At 44.1% G+C, this 27,593-nt stretch overlaps 1 protein-coding gene across 1 annotated transcript in view; it reads left to right on the top strand.

Moving 5' to 3' along the window:
* MAP4K5 (mitogen-activated protein kinase kinase kinase kinase 5) overlaps positions 1 to 27,593 on the top strand; it is a 604,667-nt gene that overhangs the window by 168,296 nt on the left and 408,778 nt on the right. The window contains exons 7-11 of the mRNA XM_069208688.1: positions 2,914 to 2,956; positions 4,127 to 4,199; positions 7,617 to 7,748; positions 7,950 to 8,012; positions 9,384 to 9,465. Of these exons, the coding sequence (XP_069064789.1) occupies positions 2,914 to 2,956; positions 4,127 to 4,199; positions 7,617 to 7,748; positions 7,950 to 8,012; positions 9,384 to 9,465 (393 nt within the window). The remainder of the gene's footprint in view (positions 1 to 2,913; positions 2,957 to 4,126; positions 4,200 to 7,616; positions 7,749 to 7,949; positions 8,013 to 9,383; positions 9,466 to 27,593) is intronic.

Here is a 27,593-nt window from a genome sequence, read left to right on the forward strand (position 1 = left end):
GCAGATGATCAGCGATTGGGTCAGCGGAAGACCTCTCTCCCTTCCCCACCCAGAGCACACAGTGGTGACAGATGTGCCACTCTTGTGTTGAGACGGCTGTCTGGTAGAGATGGAGATCAGAGGACTCTGGTCTCTGGCAGAGTCTCAGCTCCACTTTAACCTGTTGGAGTTAAAAATGATTCACCTGACATTGAAAGCTTTTCTTCCTTTCATCAAGCAAAGTATGGTTTAAATGTTCTCGGACAATACCACGCTATGTGGTATTGCAACAGACCGGGCAGAGTGGGGACAGGGCCCCAGTATCAAGAGGCTCTGCATCTCTGAACATGGCTTGAATGTGAGGATATCTCGCTGGTCATACAACACCTGAACACAGGGTGAACAAACTTCCATTGATGCCTCACGGACGGCATTACCATCCGGAGTAAGTGCAAGGTCTCTTCCACAACTGGGGAGAACTTTGATTAGATCTGTTTGCCACTGCTGAGAACGTGCAATATCAGCACTGCTTTGTGCTAGAGTTTTCAAGACTCCTCTCGCTTGGAGGGTTATTTCGACTCAGGTGGAACTCAGGCCGCCTCTATGCCTTCTTGTCAATACTACTACAGTCTACAGTTGCCAACCAGAAAAGGAATGACCTGGCCCAAGTCCTCCTTGTGGCTCCAGATTGAGCACAGATTATATTATCCAGAACTATTGAGCATGAGCATCATCCCTCATATCAGGCTGCCTCTTCGGGAGGATCTTCTGTTGCAGTATCAAGGCGGGTTTTGCACCTGCACTTCCACACCCACTGCCTTTATGTTTGGAGATTGAGCGGTGGCAGCTAACAGTTTTTGACCTCTCTTCAGAAGTTTGCAAAGTCATTCTAGCAGCCAGGTTTCCATCAAAAAAAGACTATGTACGTCTGCTGTTGGGACAGGTTTGTGGCTTGGTGCAATAACCTGGTGAAGGATCAGCAAGATGACCTGTCAGCTCGTAATTCTGAAAGGCACTAAGATTCTCATAACATCAGCATAAGCAAGACAAGTTTGATGTTCAGGCTATTTCTGTTTTAAAAGCCAACAGACCACTCTGTGACCTGGTTTCCTGAATGCAACAGGTTGTTGAGTTTCCATAATGTTTGATCTATTCACTAAACAGGAAGAGGCCTTAGCTCATTACCTTTCACTTATTTCATAAGGCAGGGCTGTTGTACAGTCCCTTATTTACAGAAAAAACCTCTTGTCCATGCTTAATTGAACCCAAAGTTACCTCTAGTAAATTAATCTCCCCTATTATGGGAACATAATCTGTTTCTCACCAATTGAATTGGAAATATTTTGTGTCATTCATGGATGCAATTTAAATCCCTTCTTTTGATATTTAAGTTTCCGGTTTCCTGTCTGCCCATCAGCTTGACGGTTAAGCAATAAAACTTTTAAATACACTGTTTTATTTTCTTGGTGGTTAATTAGATCTGTATACTCTGCCACAAGTGGTCTCTGTAGTTTAAAAAAAAATGATAGTCTGCTCTCCTTTGTTTTATAAGCTTACCGCACAACCACATCTTTTTTGTGTTATGCATGCATTGTGCTATCTTAACAGGGTAAAATATTTCAGAGCCTCTAGACTTCTCCTTGTTTATGGAGCAGTTATTCAGGCTTTTTTGTAAGCAAGCCATGTTTACCTGGGCTGTTCCCCTTTGTATTCTCTTTTTACCAAAAAGTATCCTAGGCTTAAGCCGATTAACCACAGGGCTCATTCCACAAAGAAGCACAAAGGTGATCAATTTGGATAAGTGTCTTTTGGTAGATATTGGAAGGGCTCTCATTGAGTCGGTGCCCCTGCTCATTGTAGACTATAATAATAGAGCAGATTGGAAAATGTGGCAAACAGCCTTCAAAAGCTTGTTTGGTGAGATGGTGGATTCTTCATCCTTTTCTTCTTGGTGGCTTCTAGAGGGATAGTAGGCTTTTCGAGTCACATGGTGGGACTATAACTGGGTATTCTTTTCAGCTTTTAGCAGTGATTAAGGTACATATATGCTGCAAAAATGCAAACCTTTAAGGGTCTGTTAAACCTCTGCATAATGGCAGTCCCTATTCTCACGGGAGCTAAATTTATCCTCACATTCTAGAGCCATGTTGCTATCTAGGATACAAAATCCATTTAGAAAATAAGGCAAAAAGAAGAGCAAACAATCTAGGACTCTTTCAGACTGTGGGCAAAATTTGCACGCATAGTGGTTTGCCCCGGATGCTCCCACTGAATAACCATTGTCGAGTGTAATTAATGTTTCCTTTTGACTGATAGCACAAATTCTTCCAAGAAAGGGCAAGTTCTGAGCATTGCACCCGCCATGTCGTCAGTATGATATCTCTTCCACCTTTCTTGCCTGCCTTTGTTCATGAGCCCTCAGCTATACCTTGCCACATTGTTTTTCTCTCCTCTGCCTGATGAGTGATCTCGTCCATCTATGAGCAAATTGCCCTTTACATGTTAAGATGTGTCATGGTAACATGCACCATTTAAGTGCTTTCAACTCATGGCCAATAGTATCATGTCTTACAGTAAACACTTTGTTTTCCCCCCCATGTGTGCAGGTCTGATTGGACTGGATAAGCCAAAGCATGGTTTGCTGTTCACAACTGGATCATTCTCCTTCATGGCAATGCCTCCATTCCAGGAGTTTTTCAACACTGTAAAGTTGCAGTTGAAATGTGATGCACAAACTATGGCAGATGCAAATATCTTGGAAGACAGTTCGAAATGTAACAATCTCTACACAAGATTATACGTCAAGAGAAATTGTATGATGCTCCTCTTGCTTGTGTCTTGTTTCGAGATGAAAATGGTAGCAACATGTATTGATTAGAAATGTATGTTCCTCTTTCCATGGACGTTTGTTAAAATATTCCCACTTGCCTTTAGGGTGCGAACATTCTTCTTACGGACCATGGTGATGTAAAGTTGGGTAAGTAACTAAAATATGTCTAGTTTTTGTGGTTTTGAGTATTTGTTGTACAGTTGAGTTTGCCCTGATTTCAGAGTATGTCACATGTCCGGAATAGATCGCAGTGCAACTGCTTGCTGCTGACATCGTGAATGATCTGCAGGTCATTGGAGGGGTGGTATATGAAGATTTTGGAAATGGGAGTGCTGCGGGCTGTCCAACGTAACTTCCTTTTTATAACAGGGATGTAACCTTCCCTTTTGAAGTGTTGTGTAATGCCTTTCTTGGTGTGAAAAAGGCTTCACTTGCTGCAGCATTCACTAATTACAATCTTCTCATCAGCTAGGCTGAGACAGATGCATGCCACTGACATAGTCAAGTACCAGAGCAGTAGATTTTGGTAATGCTCAAGATAAGGAAAGGATGTTCTATCAGAGTCGCCAAGTTCATGTTCTCCAGTTGGAGATTGGGATATAAAGGATGTGGCTAGACATGTTGGATGTCGCATTACAGTTTCGGACAGCCAACGGTTCTGATTTAAACTGATTTAGTGTCAATAATTTACTACCCGTCCCATTGCCGTGTTACACAGAAATGCCATTAAATAAAACTTTCAAAAGGTGATGAGCATGTTTGGCCCTATTATGTATCTCTATTGTTGAATGATGGAGGCGAAGTATACTTTGGGATCTGTGAGAAGAAACTGCCTTATCTGACTTGTGGCAGCGCACCATTATCCCACTGTACTTACACTAGCTACCTGAACGCCACTGAAAGTCAAATTCAGCAGTAAATGCTGGAGGCGCATGTGATGAGATATTTTAGGCTGGACAGTTTCACTGTGTTTGCGGGTGTTTCAGATAGTTATGTTCTGCTTGAAAAAATATACTGTGATGATCTAAGTACCTTTTGCAGCAATTTGAAAATGTAACTCAATGTTTAAATGTTATTGTTGCATCCATAATTTCTCCCTGGAATCTCATCTGGATAATGGGGCAATCCACTATAAATTAAAACAGCAAATTAGCCAATAGTCATGATGTATATCATTAAAACATTCAAGGCGCATACTGTGAATTTATTTGTAAATCATATTGAAGTAATTACATTTGTCTTAAGCACTAGTGGTGTGGTTTTAGAATTGCTTTGTGCAAATAAAATCTTTATAATTCATCTCTTTTGTTCCTACAGCTGATTTCGGTGTAGCAGCAAAAATAACTGCTACTATTGCAAAAAGAAAATCATTTATTGGTACCCCATATTGGTAAGACCTGAATTACTGTCTCTTTTATGGCGTTACTATTGCAGTATAATGCACGCAGCAGTTGTTATCGTTAAAGAATATTAAGAAGTGAAAAAATCCTCTCATTTCTACCTGCATGCTGGGGCGGCTATCCTTTGTAGGGACTATGCTAAAACCCCCTTCTTTTCCTGTATAATTAAGAGGGCCAGCCCTCTCCAGCCCTTGTATCAGGAAGAGAATAGGCACCTCTCTGTAGTTTTAAAAGCATGAGCTTGGAAACATTTGAAATTCTATTTAAAACCCCATTCTTTTAAAGCTATCCAGCCTCATCATATCGCATTTAACAGGAGGGAGAACTGAAGCAAGCAATATCATTTCCTTACAGTTTTTCTTCTAAATATGCAGGATGAGGTCAGGGTAGCTTTCTTCATTTAAAAAAGCCACCCCAGAAAAGATACAATAATAAATGTAAATTTATAGTAAGAAAAGGAATTAAAAGAAATCACTTTTGACACGTTCTTGTGCCTTCCTGTAGGATGGGTCTTTAAAACGCACATCAGTTATTTTTCCAATTTGTTGGACAGAGAATGTATACTTTACAATCCTCCATTCTTCTTTGTAGTATAGGCTGTCTGCTTGCATTTTTGCATATTTTGCGTCCTTCTATTAGTTGTGATGCTGATCTGCTTCTGATAACATAACACCTCTCTGGTGTGGAATGAACCCACATTGTATTGAATGGCTATTTAAAAAACCTCAGAAAGCTGGCCAACGTTGACCTCATGAGTGCAATTGCAGTGTTCCTCATGTTAAACAACATGTTTTCTAAAGAGTAAAAATCAGGTTCATCATGTGTCCTTCAATGCAAATACACACATCATCCATCAGAGAAAGGGATACAAGGCTTGAGAGGAACCAATTAAATCCTGTGAAAGAGTTGCTGATGATTTTACATCCAAAGGTCCAGGCCATGTTGAACAAGAAGCAAGACAAGATGACAAGACAGGAGGCTAAGCCAGAAAATTGATGAGACAAGGATTTATTGTAAGCTGGGTGGCAGTAAGTGGTGAGGAAAGTGACAGTGCAGTTAAGTAAGGCCATACATTTTGCCACAAGTATTTCCAAATTAAGTGGTGGTTTCATACTGTGGGTATGGTAACGGTCTGACATTTTTTAATGCAGCGACACACTGCCGACTTGGTGGTCAGTCATGACCAAGAACAAGCTCTGAATTGATGCCTTCCACAGCAGGCCTGGAATTCTTTAATAGCCTTAGGTAATCATAAAGATACTGCTGTCTTTACAGGGAGTGCAGAATTATTAGGCAAATGAGTATTTTGACCACATCATCCTCTTTATGCATGTTGTCTTACTCCAAGCTGTATAGGCTCGAAAGCCTACTACCAATTAAGTATATTAGGTGATGTGCATCTCTGTAATGAGAAGGGGTGTGGTCTAATGACATCAACACCCTATATCAGGTGTGCATAATTATTAGGCAACTTCCTTTCCTTTGGCAAAATGGGTCAAAAGAAGGACTTGACAGGCTCAGAAAAGTCAAAAATAGTGAGATCTTGCAGAGGGATGCAGCACTCTTAAAATTGCAAAGCTTCTGAAGCGTGATCATCGAACAATCAAGCGTTTCATTCAAAATAGTCAACAGGGTCGCAAGAAGCGTGTGGAAAAACCAAGGCGCAAAATAACTGCCCATGAACTGAGAAAAGTCAAGCGTGCAGCTGCCACGATGCCACTTGCCACCAGTTTGGCCATATTTCAGAGCTGCAACATCACTGGAGTGCCCAAAAGCACAAGGTGTGCAATACTCAGAGACATGGCCAAGGTAAGAAAGGCTGAAAGACGACCACCACTGAACAAGACACACAAGACTGGGCCAAGAAATATCTCAAGACTGATTTTTCTAAGGTTTTATGGACTGATGAAATGAGAGTGAGTCTTGATGGGCCAGATGGATGGGCCCGTGGCTGGATTGGTAAAGGGCAGAGAGCTCCAGTCCGACTCAGACGCCAGCAAGGTGGAGGTGGAGTACTGGTTTGGGCTGGTATCATCAAAGATGAGCTTGTGGGGCCTTTTCGGGTTGAGGATGGAGTCAAGCTCAACTCCCAGTCCTACTGCCAGTTCCTGGAAGACACCTTCTTCAAGCAGTGGTACAGGAAGAAGTCTGCATCCTTCAAGAAAAACATGATTTTCATGCAGGACAATGCTCCATCACACGCGTCCAAGTACTCCACAGCGTGGCTGGCAAGAAAGGGTATAAAAGAAGGAAATCTAATGACATGGCCTCCTTGTTCACCTGATCTGAACCCCATTGAGAACCTGTGGTCCATCATCAAATGTGAGATTTACAAGGAGGGAAAACAGTACACCTCTCTGAACAGTGTCTGGGAGGCTGTGGTTGCTGCTGCACGCAATATTGATGGTGAACAGATCAAAACACTGACAGAATCCATGGATGGCAGGCTTTTGAGTGTCCTTGCAAAGAAAGGTGGCTATATTGGTCACTGATTTGTTTTTGTTTTGTTTTTGAATGTCAGAAATGTATATTTGTGAATGTTGAGATGTTATATTGGTTTCACTGGTAATAATAAATAATTGAAATGGGTATATATTTGTTTTTTGTTAAGTTGCCTAATAATTATGCACAGTAATAGTTACCTGCACACACAGATATCCCCCTAACATAGCTAAAACTAAAAACAAACTAAAAACTACTTCCAAAAATATTCAGCTTTGATGTTAATGAGTTTTTTGGGTTCATTGAGAACATGGTTGTTGTTCAATAATAAAATTAATCCTCAAAAATACAACTTGCCTAGTAATTCTGCACTCCCTGTATGTAGGATGCATTCCTGAATTGCAAACCAATGTTTGCTGGTAGACCTGCAATCTCGATAATAAATTTATACCTTTGAGTGGTTTATGAGGACAGGTGGAGTTAAATCAGTTGAGCGTTTTTAGATTTCCTAAGGAGGGCATTTGAGGACTCTTCACCTTCTGAACCACAATTGCATCTACTTCTAGAGAGTAGAAGGAAGGAGCTGGTACTACACGTCGCTTGCAATACTGAAAATCTGTCAGGAAGTATTCCCATTCTGGATAGTTTGTTTTCTGTTGGTGACAGGATTCCAGATTTTTATGCAGGGTTAAAAATTAATCAGATCTGAGTACAATTGTCATTTTTAACCATTATCACAGATGTGAGCAGCCTCCTACTTCACGTAGTGTGTATGATTTCTGGACATTATTCAAACTATTTTTCCAGTAGGGTGTTTTCCTAGAGATAACTTGGTGATACTCAGTTTAACACTGCACTTAAATATTGCAAGACAGTTATAACTCTTTTATCCAGAAATATAATAATAGTGTGTTAATGTATATTCAGTGATTTCATGTATGATGGAGTGTTGTTTTACATTTTAGGATGGCACCAGAAGTGGCAGCAGTGGAAAAGAATGGTGGTTACAACCAACTGTGTGATATATGGGCAGTCGGGATCACAGCAATTGAGCTTGCTGAGCTTCAGCCACCAATGTTTGATCTTCATCCAATGAGGTTAGTATTCTGCAAATTCCTGGCATGCATAAGGCATGTAAACCTTTTCCAGTGGATTATGCATTTTCGAGATATGGATCCTATATTTGTTTTGAAAGAATGCATCACATTCTCTTGCACAATTTTGAACGTTGTGTATTTCATGCGTTAGTCTCTGAAATAGCTATTTCAAAAATTAATATTTGTCTCTTTCCCTTTTAGAGCTCTGTTTTTAATGTCTAAAAGTTATTTTCAACCTCCAAAACTGAAGGAAAAGGCAAAATGGTGAGTCAATTACCATGCTGTGATAAAAGCAAAATTACTTAGTACTAGCTCAACTATAGGAACATTTTCTGTACTGTACTTTTTGTTTTTGTACCTTCACCTTGGTTTTGTTCCTCTACCTGTACTATAACTGGTCTAATGAAAGAAACTCCATGAATATTTTTTTTATTTAGATAGACATTTGAGAGGTATTGGAGTAACTCTTTGGTACTGGATAATTTTTTTGAATAGTAGGTTTATCAATTTAGACAATTACCATACTTATCATTTCTTAAATCTAACAATCATTTGTGAATCAAAAGGAAAATAAAAATACCTTTGCCAGAGGCGGAACACAAGCCAGCATATAAGGGCTAAAAGTAAGGATTTATGAAAGAAAGACTTGATAAGCACCAGAGGAAATGCATTACTCATGCAGTTGCTAAACGTCATCCCATATTCCTTCAAAAAGCTCTTGTTGGTAATTTCGGGCACACATGGCACTCCTGCCCTTTCATCTGTTGAAGCTCAGAGTATCTCTTCATTTCCTATAAACCAATTTTTTACCTCAGTTAAATGTTAAATGAGGAGGCTTCATTCACAGCATTACACGGATAAACAGAAGAATCTAGATTCATGTGGAACAACCCTTATGACTTAACTGAGTTTAGGAGCTAGCCTCACTTGTTTGGATCTCTGTCTTATTTTAGCACAGACACCCTGAAGTATCCCGTTCCTGCGCTAGCAGTGTTTGATCTTGTTCCTATCGGGTTTGACCTGTTAAGACATAACCTAAAATGTTACATCTCATTGTGTGCTTAGAATTTCTAGTTTTATTTTGTGCCGAAAAACATCACCAGTGATGTTACATTTTATATATGAAAAATATATTCTTACAATAAGTGTTTATTACGAGAATTTCTGAATTTTAAAATGCTGAAAATCAATTCATGGTGAAATCATTCGAGCTTGACCTCTGCGGCTAAGATGGCATAACACGTATTGGTCATTCAGGAAGCATTCAGACCTGGGGATTTTCTTTACAGATACTGACATAGGAATCATTCTTTTTAGATACTGACATTGGGACTGTTTGCAAAATCGAAATATGTCTGTAGGGGCACTCCTTTTACCTTTCCTAACAGGAATATGGGAATGCCCTAAAATCTTTTACGAATACAGTTTTTTATTTTGTGAATTTTTAGATTTGGTTTTAATTTTTCATGAAGTTCATTTTACCTGGAGTAATTCTTACTGCTTTAGACTGGAGCAATTTGAGTATTTACTAATGACCCCTTTGTGGTGCAGCAAGTAATTCCTCTGCACAGACATGTGATCTGCTTAACCCACCAAATTACAATGTTTTACACTATTTTAAAAATTATTTTAAAGGTCAGCAACGTTTCATAATTTTGTCAAAGTCACATTAACGAAAAATCCGAAGAAGAGACCAACAGCAGAAAGACTTCTAACCGTGAGTGTTTTGCAATAATTGAACATTTTCTTACCTCACTGGAATTATTGTATGCAAAATATTGAAATATGAAATAGTGAGCTAAAATCAAGTAGATTTTTAGAATAACAAGGTGCATTTAGAAAGTGTTGTTTAATATTTGATCATATGTTAGAAAGTTTGTGAAATAAAACATTCTGTTTTTCATGTTGTCCAGGTAATTTGCAGATGAAGCTAAAATGTGTAAATAATCAGCCCTATGCCTCACATTCATTTTGTAACCCTCAGCTACCAGTATTTAGTTAGCTAAAACAAAAATCATGAGTTTATCATTTAATATGCATACACACACACACACACACACACACAAGCTTAAGGCACAGGGACGTTATAGTTAGGATCACATTTTAAACATACAAAACCATAGAAATTCACCTGTTAGTTATCTCAAGTAACTATATTTCGTGCCCTAAGAGTTATCTTAAGTAACTATAGCTCGTGCCATAAGGTAAACTATAAATCGTGCCCCTGGCTTGCACAGTTGTTTTGTCAAAAAATTTACTGCAAATATTACATCGATATTATCAATGATGTTATCAAAGATGTAATGAGTGCCGTAATTTGTGGGGTACTTAGCAGTACTGAGTTATAGATACATTAGGGCACAAGTAATAGTTACGTAAGGTAACTCTGTCATGTGAATTTTTGTGGTTTTGTATGTTTAAAAGTGAGCCTAGCTATAACGTCCATGTAACCTTTGGTTTTTTTTTCAGTGAATTTCTATGTTTTTTTTAATGTAAAGTAATTTTCTTTACTATACGTTAATCCAACCACCTATGAGCTATGCCCTACAGCCAACCCCCTCTAACCACTGAAGTCCACTCTGCGCATGGACTTTGACCATGCTCAGCCAGAGTTGGCCGCAGGTCCCAATGGCCCTTAAAGGAAAATGGCTCCTTGTTGCAGTTACCCCCCACTTTTTGCGTGATATTGATGCTGACTTGACTGAGGGTGTGCTGGGACCCTGCTAACCAGGCCCCAGCACCAGTGTTCTTTCACTAAAAATGTACCATTGTTTCCACAATTGGCACACCCCTGGCACACAGATGAGTCCCTTGTAAACGGTACCAGTGGTACCAAGGGCCCTGTGACCAGGGAAGGTCCCTAAGGGCTGCAGCATTTGTTGTGTCACCCTAAGGGACCCCTCACCTAACACATGCACACTGTCATGCAAGATTGTGTGTGTTGGTGGGGAGAAAAAGGCAAAGTCAACATGGCATCTCCCTCAGGGTGGCATGCACTCAAAACACTGCCTATGGCATAGGTAAGTCACCCCTCTAGCAGGCCTTAAATTCCTAAGACAGGATGCACTATACCACAGGAGAGGGCATAGCTGCATGAGCAATATGCCCCTACAGTGTCTAAGTACATTCTTAGACATTGTAAGTACAGTGTGGCCATATTAAGTATATGGTCTGGGAGTTTGTCAAAACGAACTCCACAGTTCCATAATGACTACACTGAATACTGGGAAGTGTTGTATCAAACTTCTCAGAATAATAAACCCACATTGGTGCCAGTGTTGGATTTATTAATAAATGCACTCAGATGCCCCCTGTATTTTACCCAATTCTTCAGTGCAGGACTGACTGGTCTGTGCCAGCCTGCTACTGAGAGACGAGTTTCTGCACCCCCCCGCCCCCTTCAGGGGTGAGAGCCTTTGTGTTCTCTGAGGCCAGAAACAAAGCCTGCATTGGGTGGATTTGCTTCACACCTTCCCCTGCAGGAACTGTAACACCTAGCAGTGAGCCTCAGAGGGTCAGGCTTCGTGTTACAATGCCCCAGGGCACTCCAGCTAGTGGAGATGCCCGCCCCTGGACAGAGCCCCCACTTTTGGCGTCAAGTCCGGGTAGATAATGAGAAAAACAAGGAGTCACCCCCTCAGCCAGGTCCATCCCTAAGGTGACCAGAGCTGAACTGTGACCCCCTCCTTGGAAAATCCTCCATCTTGCTTTGGAGGATTTAGTCCAGTTAGGGATAGGGATGTGCTCCCCTCCCCAAAGGTAGGGCGCGCAAAGAGGGTGTAGCCACCCTCAAGGACAGTAGCACTTGACTACTGCCCTGTAACCCTAACACACCCCCTAAATTTAGTATTTCAGGGCGACCCTGAACCCAGGATTCCAGATTCCTGATGACCTAACAAGAAGAAGGAATGGTGACCTGAAAACCCTGCAGAGAAGGAGGAGACGACAACTGTTTTGATCCCAGCCCTACCGGACTGTCTCCTGATTCAAAGAACTTGCAGCAGCAACGCTCCAGCAGGTCCAGTGACCTCTGCCGACTCAGAGGACTGCCCTGCAACTCCAAAGGACCAAGAAACTCCGGTTGACAGCGGGCCTGTCTCAAGCAACAAAGAAGAAACCATCTTTAAAGGGACTCTCACCTCACTCCAAATGCGTCAGTCCCCACCACTCTGCACCCGACACCCATGGCCTGTGTCCAGAGAAACCAATGCCGCAGAGAGGACCCCCAGACCACTCCGACGACATGTCCACTCTGAGCCAACCTCTCTGCACCCCCACGACTCCGCCTGCAGAGGGAATCTCGAGGACCCCCCTGACCGCGACTGCCCAGTGAAAATAAACCTGACGCCTGGAAGAAGCCCTGCACCCGCAGCCCCCAGGCCCGTGAAGAACCAACCACTGGTGCAGTACTAACCAGCAGGCTGCCTTCACCTTTGCCCAGTCAGTGGCTGGCCCGAGAAGCCCCCGTGCCCTACCTGCATCATCTGAGTGACCCCCAGGTCTCTCCATTGATTCCTATTACAAACCTGACACCTTGTTTGCCCACTGCACCCGGCCGCCCCTGTGCCACTGAGGGTGTACTTTGTGTGCCTACTTGGGACCCCCCCCAGTGCTCTACAAATCCTCCCTGGTCTGCTCCCCCAGGGCGCAGGGACTTCTAGCAGACTGGAACTGGAGCACCCCTAGTCTCCATAAGCGCCTATGTTATTTGGGCCCCTCTTTGATCTTGTACCTGACCAGCCCTGTGTTGCTGGTGCTGGGTGTTTGGGATTAACTTGAAACCCCAACGGTGGGCTGCCTACGCCCCGGAGACTGAACTTGTAAGTGCTTTACTTACCTGCTAAACTAACTTGTACTTATCTCCCCCAGGAACTGTTGATTTTTGCAGTATTCACTTTTAAAATAGCTTTTTGCCATTTTATGCTAAACTGTGTACATGACTGTTTTCATTCAAAGTTCTACATTTACCTTTGCCAAGTACCTTACTTGAATTCTGAATCTTGTGGTTCTAAAATAAATTAAGAAAATAATATTTTTCTATATAAAAACCTATTGGCCCTGGAGTGTGTGTTCTCATTTATTGCCTGTGTGTGTACAACAAATGCTTAACAGTGCCCTCTGATAAGTCTAACTGCTCGACCACACTACCACAAACAGAGCATTAGTATAATCTATTAGTGCCACTATCAACCTCTAAGGGGAGCCCTGGACTCTGTGCATACTATCTCTCACTTTGAGTTAGTATATACAAAGCCAGCTTCCTACAGCCCTCCTTCCCCATCTGATTCCCCAGGGCCCCGCCTTCTAAACATTTTTATTTTTATTTAGGGGGTGGGGGGGCCCACTTTGGCTGATTTCGGCTCTGTAGACCTTATCACCCCCCGGCCCAGCCCAGCCTTCTAATTGGACCCCCTGGGGCAACCATCGACCCAGGGACCCCTGCATTCTTTTTTTTTTTTTCTTTTTTCTTTTGGGAGTAGGAAGGACATGCAAACCCCCACCCCTCCAACAGCTCCCTCCGCAGGCAGGGAGACCGAGGAAAACTCCGCTTACAGCGAGGGAGAGCTGTTTGACAGCTCTCCCTCGCTGTGAGCAGAGTATTTGTGCTGACTTGGTGGCAGCTGTCAAAGCTGCTGCCAAGTCGGAGCAGACAGCTATGTCCCGGGGTGGGCACCCCGTGACGTAGCAGGAGCCGGCGCTGAGAGGTGACCGTTCCCAGGGCCCTATATGGCTCCTCCCCAACCTAGGAATTTGGCCCTGGGAAGTGGTGGTCCCCAGGGACGCCCCCCACATTGAATTAAAATCAAGCCCTAGGGAAGTGGCAGTCCCAGGGGCTGTGAGGGGCCATGCAGCCCCCCCACACACAATTCCAGTCAAGCACCGGGCACATTTAACATGGGAAAAAAAAACCCAGGGGGTTGGTGGTACATGGGCAAATATAAGCCCCCTGGACCTAGCCTACTGGGGAGCTTATTAAAAAAAAAAAAAAACGCAGGAGGCCGCGTTCTCTTTTTTCCGCGCCGTCGACGCTTACATTTTTTCTACCTCTCCAGGTGTTGCACTGTGTAGAGGGAGCTTTTTAGTCATCTTCCCGTAGATCTTCGAGATCACATAAGAAGTGGCGTAGCCGCAGCTCTCAGCGTTGCACTTCCAGAGATGCTAGCCCGAGGTCTTGGTCACCGGCTTCCAAGTCTCAGCGCCACTCTTTCTCCTCCACAACCGAAGTTGCCAGAGATGTCACTGGCGCCGGTTGAGAACTCAGCATTGCTCACAAGTCCTGCAGCACAGTTCTCTCCTGTTACTCCACCAGAACAGGAGATTGAGGAACGAGAGTCAAGTGAGGTCAAGCCTCAACAAGAATACCCGGCCTTTTTGACTCCTGGGGCGTATCCATCTGCCTTTTTAAATGCTATTTTCAGCATTTTTAACAGGATGATGACCCCACTGGTGCGCCTGCAGGCCCCATTGGTACTTTGGCCTTTAGTTTTGGCTTTCCAGTGCTGCATAAACAGGCTCTCTTTATGCCTTTTTTGCTCACGGCTTCATCACCTTTGGGGATGACTGTGCTGCAGGCACAGATACTGACTTCAGATAATACTTGTCCTGCAATGAGTCACTCAACTCCTACCTGGAGTAAAATCCCAGAGCCGGCTTCACCGGTGCTGCAACAAATATCTTCGACGTCGGCGCACTCTTTATCCACGCCGCAATTGTAGTCTAGATTAAAATAAAAAGATTAAGATTCAAATCTAGGAGAGAGGCCTTCAGACTCTTGGTAGAGCAATCTATATTTGGAGCAGCAAAAGATTTAGAGGAAGGAGCAATCCTTTTACATTCTCATGGCTTTGAGGGTATTGAGGTGGCAATCGGACTGGTCACTTCTCCTGAGTGAGAGCTATCACCTGGGAGTATTCTGCCTCCGGAAGTTAGTACTTATCATGATCTGATCAGGAAGGCTGACGGCAGTTTGGAATTGCCCACATCAGAGCTGAAGTCAAACATCCTAAGTGAGGTTCTCCACTCCTCTGCTACATCGGAACCTTTGCTGCCGTTTAACAGGGCTTTGTCAGAGCTGGTTCTGGGTGAGTGGCGGAAGCCTGTGTTTACTCCAGCTGTTTCCAAAGTAGTTACCAGACGTTATAGGGCTGTGGCAAGTGACCCGTAATTCCTTAGTCAGCATCCGACACCTGAAAGTGTGGTAGTCAAGGCTTCTTGTTCTTCTAAAATCGCTCCTAGTTCCTTCCCTATGACACCTGCAGATAGGAAATTGAAATGCATGGAACAATCTGCCAAGAAGGTCTTTTCATCATGTAGCATGGTTTCGAAATTGGTTAATGCTACATGTGTTTCGGGCAGGTATATCCATGCACCGATGGACTCAGCAAAGGAGGTGGTTCCCAAGCTGCAGCAAGATGTGCAGCAACATTTTAAGGATCTGCTGCAGGATAGTCAGGCAGAGGCTAAGCAGGTCATCCAATCTGGCCTGAACACTGCGGACTCTGTTGCCAGAGCCATGGGTACATCGGTGGATAGCAGCAGGCATGCATGGCTTAGGTGATCGAAGTTCTCCCCTGTTGTACAGTCCACCGTGATGTATCTCCCTTTTGACTGGTCCATTTTGTTTGGAGATAAGGCTGACTCAGCCATGGAAAGGTTCAAGGAAAGTAAGGCCACAGCTAAGTCTTTAGGTCTTCAGTCACTCTCTTCGACCTACAGACCTTTCTGTAGGTTTATGGGGTTTGCATACCCCCCCCCACCCTTTTGTGGGAGGCAGCAGTTCCAGTTCATCAGTCTGCCAACCCCCACTGTAGCTCTTACAGAGGTCTGGGGAGACTTGGGCAGTGTGGTGCCGCCCAGCAACCTTCCTCCTCCTCCACTTCTTTCTCCGCTGGGAACCTTTCATGAAAGCAGCCCTAGTTCTCTACCCTTTCAGCAACACGTGTTGCCCATAGTGGTTGGGAGGGAGGGTTCATTCATTTTCTGCAAGAGTGGAAGTCAATAACATCAGACTCTTGGGTGTTAAGCATTGTAGGAAATATGTATGCCCTTCCCTTTCGGGAGTTTCCCCCTCCTTTCCCTCCCCAGCCAACTTGTTGTTCAGAGGATTTGTTTGATGTTGCTTCAGCAGGAGTTGCAAAATCTGCTTTTAAAGGGTGCAGTCGAGTTGGTTCCTGAGCAGAAAAAGGGTCAGGGATGTTATGCAAGATTTTTCCTGATCTCCAAGAAAGATGGTTGGTTGAGTCCCATCCTGGACCTGAGGATTTTGAATTGGCTCCTTTAAAAGGAAAAATTTAAAATGCTGACCGTAGCTCAGGTGCTTCTTGCACTGGACAAGAAAGACTGGATGGATTCTATCGACTTTCATGACTCGTTTTTTCATAGCCCCATTATGCAGCAGAACAGGAAGTATCTCCAGTTCATGGTAGCGACACAGCACTATCAGTTTGCGGTCCTTCCTTTTGGTCTTACTTCTGCACTGCAAGTCTTCACAAAGGTGAAGACAGTTGTTGCAGCGCATCTCAGAAGAAGGGGAATATCTGTATTCCCTTACTTGGACGATTGGCTGATCAAAGTAAAGTCGCCAGAGTTGGTTCTGCATCATTTATAGGTGACAACCCTGTTATTCAACCTGGGCTTTTCGTGAAACGTGTCTAAGTCTCACCTGGAGCCCTCTCAGCGCCTCCTGGTCATAGGGGCAGTACTGGAAACAACATTGAATCATGCCTACCCTCCTCCTCAGAGGGTTCAGGACATTGAGGCTTTGATTCCAATGTTACAGAATGGAGCGGTTGTTCCAGTCCTAATATTGCTTCCTATATTCCGTTGGTCCATCGCTCATACTGGCACATGAGGACTCTCAAGTGGTGCCTCCGCAAGTAGTGAATTCAACACAACAGAGATCTCAACGAGTCAATAAAAGTATCCAGAGACACTGCAGTGGATCTTCGATGGTGGAGTTTGATGACGACCTATCTCAAGGTAGGTCGTTTTGTCATCCGCCTCTAGTGACCAGTCATAACGGATGCTTCCATTCTAGGGTGGGGAGCACATCTAGGGGATCTGGAGATCAAGGGTCTTTGGTCCCCAGAAGAACAGATGTTTCATATCAATCTGTTGGAATTGTGGGGGATACGTCAGACTCTCAAGGCCTTCCTCCCTTTCATTTGCCGTCAGTCGGTACAAGTCTTGACAGACAACACTACCGTGATGTGGTACATCAACAAGCAGGGAGGAGTCAGGGTGTATCTTCTCGGCAGAGAGGCTCTACGACTCTGGTCCTTGGCTCAAGACCATTAGATTTGCGTAGTAGCAAACCATTTGGCTGGAGTTCTCAACATACACGCGGACAGTCTCAGCTGGCACGTTTCAGTCCATTAAGTGGCGTCTCCATCTGGGGGTAGTTCTTCACATCTTCCAGTTATGGAGAATGCCTCAGATAGACCTGTTTGCCAATCATGAGAATGCGTACTGCAGGGAGCATTGGGGTACACATTTCAGTTGATCTGGAGCAACCAGCTGCTTTATGCGTTTCCTCCCATACCCTTGATTCCTTGGGTTCTGAGGAAAATTCGCCAAGACCGGGCCCAAGTCATATAAATAGCCTTGGATTGGCTAAGAAGGCTGTGGTACACAGACCTCCTTCACCTCTCGCTGTGCCGTCCGCTCAGTCTCACTCAACCTTCTTTATTTAAGTCCCCAATAGTTCTAAGGTTTCGTAAGGGTTGTGGGAAGCTGACCTGGTGTGTCGTGAGCACCTATGGTGTTATCACCTTATACCAGGTCTAGGTATCAACTATCAGTGAAGTGTAGGGAGTGTCTAGGAAGCCAGGCTCTCTAGAGGTAGCTGTGGATGAGCAGCCAAGACTTATCTAGGAGAGATGCAAAGCTTATGCAATACCACTATGGTCACATAGCACTTACACACATGAAAGAACCACACAGTGTTACAAAAATAAAGGTATTTTCTTATAGTAACACAGATACTATAATACTGTATAGGCAATACTTTATTCGCAGGTGAGTAAACACACTATTAAATACACATTAGAATTTATGAGTTGGCATAGAAAGCAATAGAAAACAGTGAAATAGCAGAATGCAGTGGAGACCCTAGACAAGACCAAACCATATACTAAGTAAGTGGAATGCTAGAGTCTGTTCCCCACCCAAGGAAGTGGAATCTGTAGAGGAGCTCTGGAGGAACTAGAAACCCCAAAAGGTAATTACCAGGTTCCCCCACAGCGACCAGGAAAGAAGAGGTAAGTACCTAGTTTTTCCCCAAACCCACTGGTAAACTTGGTAAAGGGACTGTGCAAGACCCAAGCAACTCTGGAAGAAACAGAAGATGGATCCTGACAGAAGAGGACTTACAAATGAACGGACCAAGTCTGTTCCAGCTGCAGAGTTGGGGTAGCCACTACCCACCCTTTTTGGAGATGCAGGACCAGATTGACGGTGAAGACCAGGAGTCTGCTATGCAGCACAGGAGCAGGAGAAGAGTTCCAGAAGTGATGCAGTCAATGTCCCACGTCGAAAGAAGAGTTGCAGTCAGTCAGTGGTGTGGCAAAACAACCCTCAAGCCTTAGCAAAGGCAAGAGTTGCAGAGCTGCTGGGGACAAGGAATGTCTGGGAGGACTCCACCCATGGAGGGGAGTGTCAGGCGACCCTCAGCTGTGTGGAGAGCCAAAAGTCAAGGATGCAGCCCCCACAGGCACCTCACAGGTAGCAGGCACAAAGGTTGCAGTGAGGCCCACTCAGCACACTTAGAGAGGAGTCGCTGGAGCACCGGGCAGGAGACTGTGCTTTGCTGGGAAGAGTGCTGGAGACTGGGGCTGCACAAAGCCTGAAGATCCCTTGGAAGAAGAGCCAACAGATCTTGGTAGCTGCAAGAGTCACTGTGCACAGGGGTACTGACCTGCAAGAGGAGGCAAAGACTCACCACCTCCAAAGTTGGACAGCTGGTAGAGCAGACCACTCCAGACCACCACCCGTGTTGCAGGATCCACGCAGAGTTGGAGGAGAGAGGATCCACACAGCTGGTCGACGATGCAGTTGGTGCCTTCAGGTGCAGTGTAGTGACTACTTCACTCCAAGGGAGATACTTTCTTGCTTCTAGTGCAGACTGAAGACTTGCTGCTCTCAGAGGACACCTATTTCCAAAGGGAGAGAGGGTTGCCTCCCACTCCCAAAGGAAATCCTTTGTTCTGCCTTCCTGGGCTTGAGCTGGTCAAGCAGCAGGAGGGTAGAAACCTGTCTGTAGGGGTGGCAGCAGTGCGGGCTAGCTGAGAAAACACGGCAAACTAGTAGGAGCAAAGCTGTGGTCCCCTAAGGAGCCCCCAGAGTGCATGTAATCATGCAACCAATACTGTATTGGGGGTATGATTCTGACATGTTTGATACCAAACATGCCCAGGTTCGGTGTTAACGTTATGTAGCTGGACGTAGTGACCTGTGTCCAATACACTGGTGAAATGGCTTTCCCCGCACTCACAAAGATCAGAAAAATGGAGCTGGAGTTCGTGGGGACACCTCTGCTCGTGCAGGGGTGCCCTCACACACAGGTGCTTGCACCCTGCCCTCTGGGCTAGGAGTGCCTGCCATAGGGGTGATTTGCAGTGACCTGTAGTGAAAGGGAAGGAAGGGAATGTACCTTTTCACACAGGTTGCAATGGCAGGCTTGCAAACACATTGTGCATGGGCTCCCATGGGTGGCACAATACATGCTGCAGCCCTTGGGGAACCCCTAGTGCCCCGGTACCCAGGTACCATATACTAGGGACTTACATGGAGGCATCAGTATGCCAAATGTGGGGTGGACTAGTCAGGTGCAAGCTAATTTAGTGGGAGAAAGCACAGTCACTAGGGTCCTGGTTAGCAGGATCCCAGTGAACACAGTCAAAACACACTTACAGCAGGCAAAAAGTGGGGGTAACAACGCCAAAAAGAGGGTACTTTCTTACACGGGTTTGACTAATAGGTTTTCTCCCACTCCATTTATAATGCCTCAGTGGGATTTAAATTCACTCTTAACGTACCTGATGTGTATACCGTTTGAACCATTACATAGTTGCCTGTTGAGGCTTCTTATGTTTAGAACGTTTTTTTTTTTTACAGAGATCACATCAGCTAGGTGTGTTAGTGAGCTGCAAGCTCTAAGTGTAAACCCCCCGTTTACCACTTTCCATGCTGACAAGGTGGTTTTTAGAACTGAGGTGGCTTTCCTGCCAAAGGTGGTGACTCCTTTTCGCTTAGGGCAGTCCATCACCCTTCCTTCCTTTTACCCTCCTCTGCATTCCTCTAAGGAGGAGGAAAGCCTGCACCGTCTGGATCCAAAGAGAGCTTTGAGCTTCTATGTAGACAGCATGAGAGAGTTTTAAACAGACAATCAGCTCTTTGTTGGCTATGAGGGCAAGATGAAGGGCAAAGCCATTCACAAAAGAAAGCTATCAAGGTAGGTCATTCTTTGCATTAAAATATGTTATGCACTGGCAAAGAAGGATCCTCCTGAGGGCATTAGAGCATATTCTACCACAACAAAGTCTACTACTTCAGCCTTGGCTAGAGGTCTACCTGTTGTAGATACTTACAAAGCAGCAACTTGGGCTTCCCTCCACACTTTTGCAAAGCATAACTGCTTGGACTCAGAAATGAGGAGGGGACGACCATTTTGCCCACTTATTGCTGCAAGATTTCTTGGTATAGCCAGACAGGCACCCACCTCCGAATGCGGGATGGCTTTGGGACTCTATTCAAAAGGTGAGAAATCCACAGTAGATGTGTCCATCAGAAGAACAAGTTTCTTACTCTTACTCCGTTGCCTGTCTGGTTATGCCAAGAATTAAATTGTTTGCATATATTGTATATAATATGGATTTCTGGCACGTTCTATACACAGAACGTATATTTATATGGATGTGTATATAAATTCTTGTATTGAGTTCGCACATGTTGTGTTTAGGATATCGGTATTCACCCATTTGCCTCAAAGGAATTGCAAAAAAATGAGTGAAACTGATGTCCGCACGCTGGCGAGGACTTTTAATGGCTCCGATGACATCATACCGAGTCGCATGCGGAACCCTTCCATTGTGACGTCCTCGTCGACGTGGAGTGCTGGAAAGAAAAGATTTCTGTTGAATTCTGGTGAATTGGGAGTATTCAGAAGGTGAGGAATCCACAGGTAGATAACTGTATCCACCAGAAAGTGTTACAGAAGGTAAGTAACTTGTTCTTTTTACCCCCTCATACTTTTTCCCCAGCCCCTGCTTGACGGATCACCCCGAAGCATTCCATGTGCAAAAGGAATATCTGGGGCACTTCCTTGGGAATTTTTTTTTGAAGATTTGTCAAGTGATGCCAAAGATATAGGCAAGTCAAAAAAACACTTTTCTTATGGAAACTTGGTTATAACTATAACTACCTACTGGTGACCGCCAGTTTCCATGGTAAATGTTTTGTTTTGCTAATATCTTTGATGCTGTATTCAAATCGTCACAAAGATTTCACAAACAAAAAATAATAAATTAAAGGTTCATCCAACTCAATTAATTTCTGGAAAGTTTCTGAGTGATCTGTCAGATGGGGTCTGTAGAAGAAGTTGTGTGCTTTGGGGTGGGTGGGCGTGATTTTTCCCAAAACACTTATTCCCCGTGCAATATCCAGTAGGAGTTTTGGACAGCTTTACAACCTCAATTCCTGAAAGTCAGAAAGCTAGACTTATACCCAGAAAGTGTGCCTTTTGTCATTTGGTGTAAATCTTTCACCAGTTTTTGAGGTTCATCATTTATAGATATTTCAGGCCTTGGTGGGACTAGCATAATAAAAGTTCTGATCTGATTGGCTGAAGTCAACAACTGCAAAGATGGCATTTTAAGGCTCAGGGATGAGTTGTAGGACAAAAAAGAAAACAATCATATGGGTTACAGGGTAGGGATACCCTGACCAGCTAGTTGTTGGGCCCCTGGAGCCAAAAAATGAAAATATTTTTTTTTTTTGGGGTACTGCGGGAGTATGCAGTAAAAACTTTTTTTTTTTTTTTTTTTTAAAGTGGGATTGCCTGGGTCCTCCTTTTTCATTTAAAATCCTCACATGGTGGGCCATAGCCTGGGGAGTCTGTGCATTTTTTTTTTTTTTGGGTGGGGGGAAGGGGCAATGTTTTGGGACCCTTCCCTGAGGAAGAGAAAGTCGCAGTGGGTGGTAAAGGTTTTAAGGGGTCCCAGGACCTCAAAGCACTTGAATGTCTGGGGAGCCCTGCACATCCTCATATTGGCAGCACCTCCCCCATTGCAGTGTGCGCTCCGGCTCCTGTTTTCAGAGAAGCAGGGGCACATGCAGCAGATATGCTTAACAAGAAGGTGCCAGCTCCTGTGGCAGCACTGGGTGTCATGGCAGGGAGGAGCCAGCTCTGCAGCACAGGAGTGTGCTGGCAGGCGGAAGCCAGCTCAACATCACAGGAGTGGGCTTACCAAGCTCCCATTACTTTAAAAACTAAAGAAGGCTCTGGGTGGTCAAGGTGGGACCGGGGCACTCAAATAGTATAAAACTGTGTAAAACAAAATAAATAAAAATAAATTTGGCATGAGTGAGCTCCCTATGCTGGCAGGTTAAAAAATAAAATACCTTGGCAGTGTGTGGCCAAGTTGGGACCAGAGCACCCACAATGGGGAAATATGCTTCAGCCTCACAGCTTCTTGAAGAAGGGATTGATTTCCAGCATCTCCATCAAGGAGTAAGTCTCGAGTCTAGAGAAAGGAAGAGAGACTTGCATTGAATAGTCCTCTTCCCATAACAAGACAAGTAAACATAGCAAACACAAGAAAGACAGATCTTTCTTTTCATCAAGAAAATACTCTGGTTCTAAGGCAGAGCACAGTGAACACAGTTATTGTTCCTTGAGTCCAGAAAGGGTGATCTCGTCGCCAAGAAGATGAAGTCTTGGGTGTTTTCTCTTATTCTTTGTACAGTCCCTTGAAGCAGACATTGCTACATGAAGCTACCATGGCAGAGCCATTTGCTCTATGTAAATCCTTTCCTCATTTTATTGTTAAAGCTGAAACCTCTGTTAATAATAAGTTAGAAGAGTAAAACCTTGGGTGGTCTCTATGGTATCTGGCTTAGTACTGTCGGCACCAATAAACCATTTACCAGTGCCACACCAAATGTACCAACTTAGATTCGCTGTTGAGTTGTGACTTGGTCTGGATGAATTGTCTTTATGCAGTAAGTAGATTCTGGCTCTAGCGTGGTAATGCAACATGTGTTTGAATGCATGCATGCCATGAATCTGGTGGAGGCGGCATCATTCAGTAGCTGTACCCAAGTTTCAGCACATATTTGGGCCACTACAGAATGACAGGGCACCTTTTTATTTATTTTTTATTTCCCAATCCAAGATGGCAATTACCTTTTGAGCAGTAAATACAAATAATTTACATTTCAAATGTGCTTAAGCTTTTCTTTTTTTTTTAAGTGGAGCAACGCAGCAGCAAACAGAAGCCACATTGGGTCTAAAATAAATAAATAAATAAATGAACATTTAAAAAACCACGAAGGGTAAGGGGTGCAGCACACGAGGTAGAGAGCAAGTCAATGAAGAAAGAGCAAAGTGGATGAAGAGAAATCATTGGAGCATGTAGTGGTGAGCACCATGTGGAAGCAACACACAATGGAGATGGCAAGAAAACCAATGCGATCGTGCGTTGAAAAAGCAGTTCCATGAATGTGAGCAGTGGATGTCTTAGGTCATCCAATCATAAGGATGGTAACAAGGCTATGCTCAAGGGAAAGGTCAAACACAAGAAGAGGAAGGAAATGCTTTGAATAAGAAGCAAGCAAATGAGTGTGAAAAGAAAGCCAACCAGTGGTAAACAGTGGGCTGGCTCAAGCCCACCTTAAGTTTTTGGTGTGGTTTCCAAAGAAGTGTTCTGCAAATAGACATCTTAAAGCTGTCTGTAGGTGAGACCTAAAAAGGTGGACAACTGGCTTTAATCTTGCAGGTAACCACAAAAAGTTGTGGAACTACCGACCCTCCCATCCTACCAAAGAAGGATAGTTTGTGACAGGATGGTTGGGGCAGTTCGAGCCCTTTAGGGCAAGCAGCACTGTACTCCAGAACCCAAGGTTACTGGTAAATCCATTGCCTTTTTAGTACTGTGCTTGTCTCAAAGAAAATCCTTCCATACATTACTCCAGCATGTTTCTGTCAAGTGTGAATGCTAGAGGTGGAAGGCAGGGACTGGGAGGATGGCTGAATGGAATGTTGAAACTATAGAAGGAGATTAGAGTACTGATATGTTGCAGACACATGATTATCGGTTTCTGACAAAAGGATGTAGGGAGAGGCATAGGAGTTTACAATCGTACATATAGTGGAAGGTCAGGTGCATGCAGTTGTTTGTAGAAGTTAAATAGGGACATGCAAATTTTGAACAGATCTGAGTTAGGGGAGCTGAGAATGCAGGGGATGAGGGCTATTTGTTGATGGTGACAGGAAGCTTGTCAAATTTGATGCAGTATTGAGTAGATAATCAATCTTATTTAACTTATTCATTATTTGTAGAGCATACTGTTGGGACAATAGCAACAGGGAACCTACGAATCCAGTAAAAGGACCGCATGCACTCTATTGTTAGATAGAAAAGCTAGTCTTTAAGAGCCTTGTGAAAGTACATGTTGAAAGCGCTGTGATTTCTGTACGTATGTGTTAGAAATGGGATCTTTGGTTGGCAGTCAGGTTACCCCCTGTCCAAGCAAGGACCCTCACTCTAGTTAGGGTAAGTCACATACAATCCAAATTATCCTGTGTCCACCCTCTGGTAGCCTGGCACTGAGCAGTCAGGCTTAACTTAGAAGGCAATGTGTAAAGTATTTGTGCAATAAATCATGCAGTAATACAGTATAGCACCACAAAATACACCACACAGTGTTTAGAAAAATATATAATATTTATCTGATAAGATGCAGGTCAAAACGATCAAAAAGCAATAAGTATATTTTGAGATATCACTGTAAAAGTGATATAAAGTGTCTTTAGTCTCTTTAAAAACAATAAATGTCTCTTGCAAACAAAAAGTAACTGTTTTGCTTTCAAAATCTCCGCCGGGGACCACAGAGGAGGCGATGCATGGAAAACAGGTGTGCGTCGGTTTCGCCCCTTCGCACACAGACTTGCATTGTTATTTTTCAAGCACGGGAAGGCTTTGTGTTGATTTCCGGCACGCAGACTTGGATCCTCTTTAAGTTGCGGGCTTTTTGGACGCCCTGGGGTCGCTGTGTGGAATCCTGGGCTTGTGGAGCAAAGTCACAGGCACTGCGTCGATTCGGTGGGCGTTGCGTGGAATTTTCTCTCACACAGCAGGCGCTGCGTTGATTCCTCTCTGGAAGTCTGGCTGCGTCTTCCCGGGTTGGCTGTGCGTCGATCCGGTGGGCTGTGCGTCAAAGTTCCGGTCGCTACGCTGGCCCTGCGTCGATCTTATTCTTGCGAAGTCGGGCTGCGTCGTTCCGGTTCGGCGTGCGGTGGATTTTTCACCGCGGGCAGGTTATGCATCGTTTTTAGCAGGCTGTGCGTCAAATTTTCACCTTACAAGGAGTCCAGTTGCAGGAGTGAAGTCCTTTTTTGGTTCTGAGACTTCAGGGAACAGGAGGCAAGCTCTATCCAAGCACTTGGAGAGCACTTCTCAGCACAGCGGGAGAGCAGCAAGGCAGCAGTCCTTCAGCAGTCCAGATGAGTCCTTTGGGCAGCCAGGCAGTTCCTCTTGGCAGGTCTGGACAAGAAACCTGCTGGTGAAGAAACCCTGAACCGGACATGTCTGTGAGGTAGAGGATCTACCCCAAGAAGTGTCTAAAGTCTGTGGTTTTGGGTGCTCTTCTTATACCCATTTTGGCCTTTGAAGCAGGCTTACTTCAAAGGAAAGTCTCTCTTGTTTGTGAAATCCTGAATTGCCCAGGCAAGGCCTCAGACACACACCAGGGGGTTGAAGACTGGATTGTGTGAGGGCAGGCACAGCCCTTTCAGGTGTGAGTGACCACTCCTCCCCTCCCTCCTTGCACAGATGACTCATCAGGTTATGCAGACTACACCACAGCTCCCTTTGTGTCACTGTCTAGGGAGGTGCAAACAGCCCAACTGTCAAACTAAGCCAGACAGGGAATCCACAAACAGGCGGAGTCACAGAATGGTTTAAGCAAGAAAATGCCCACTTTCTGAAAGTGGCATTTTCAAACACAGAATCTTAAAACCAACTTTACTAAAAGATGTATTTTAAATTGTAAGTTCAGAGATCCCAAACTCCACATGTCTATCTGCCCCCAAAGGGAATCTACACTTTTAATCATGGTTAAAGGCAGCCCCCAGGTTAACCTAGGAGAGAGGGCGGCCTTGCAACAGTGAAAAACGAATTTGGTAGTATTTCACTGTCAGGACATATAAAACACATTAGTATATGTCCTTCCTGAACCATACACTGCACCCTGCACATGGGGCTACCTAGGGCCTACCTTAGGGGTGTCTTACATTCAGAAAAGTGAAGGGTTTGGCCAGGCAAGTGGGTACACTTGCAAAGTCGAATTTACATTTTAAAACAGCACACAAAGACACTGCAGTGGCAGGTCTGAGACATGATTACAGGGCTACTTATGTGGTGGCACAATCAGTGCTGCAGGCCCACTAGTAGCATTTGATTTACAGGCACTGGGCACCTCTAGTGTACTTTACTAGGGACTTATAAGTAAATCAAATATGATGCCAATCATGGATAAAACAATCAACAGCACAATTTACACAGAGAGCATACGCACTTTAGCACTGGTTAGCAGTGGTAAAAGTGCCCAGAGTCCTAAAGAGAACAAGAACAGGTCATGAAAAATAGGAGGAAGGAGGCAAAACTTTGGGGATGACCATGCAAAAAGGGCTAGGTCCAACAGTATGGAAGATGTCCATATTTTAGTAGCCATAAAAGAGAAAGTTCAGGCTCCACAGTGAGCCATCTTAATTTATACACCTGAAGAAACCAGCATTAAAATGCCAAACATAAATGAGGACTGGTTTTCCAGAAAGCACTTTGACAGATGCAGAGGCCCATAAACCTCACCTGTGTATCAGTTGGGAACAAATGTAGTCCCGGCAAGAAGCTACAAGCACTAGTGCCTCAAAGAAGCATAAGACAACAACATGCCACAGCATTCTACACCACCTGAAGTCGTGCAATAAAAAATATGAAAAGGCCAAGATATAAAATGCTAACATAGTCCAGGCTACATATGATAATGGCTTGTATGATGGTTTGTGGAGAATGTTTCACTCTTTGCAGGTATAAAAGGAAGCTGTTAGCTGTGATGTGTGTTATCTGAATGCCAAAGAAAGCTTGTCATCAAACCAAAAACACCAGGTGTTTGACACAGTGTGAGTGAGCAGATTCCATAGAAATCAGATCCCGGTACTGATCCACTTCCCACAGATGGAAAAAAAGGCAGCTAGCTGACCTTAATATTGCAGCTAACCACGAACTGCTATGAGATTACTGGCCTGCTATCCTTAACAAGCAGTAGTCTGTATGGAGGATGAGTGGGCACCTAATGCAAATTCTATCCATGGAGACCCATTTTGTTTAACTGAGGCAGCAAATCTGAATTGAAAGAGTTGGCTCCTTTAGCACTTATGAATTGGTATCCTTTGTCTATCTGTCAATCTCTCTCACTAGCTGTCTCTAAGATTGTCCATACATTTACCCATCCGGAGGGGTGTCATGGAGTATGTCCTTCCTTCTAGTTCACATTCAAACCTTTTTTTTTTTTTAACCCTAAACCGCTTTGGCAATGCCTTTAGTATCCACAGAAGTAAATTTGTAA

The sequence above is a fragment of the Pleurodeles waltl genome, chromosome 9 (genome assembly GCF_031143425.1).
Source record: "Pleurodeles waltl isolate 20211129_DDA chromosome 9, aPleWal1.hap1.20221129, whole genome shotgun sequence".
Lineage (NCBI taxonomy): Eukaryota > Metazoa > Chordata > Amphibia > Caudata > Salamandridae > Pleurodeles > Pleurodeles waltl.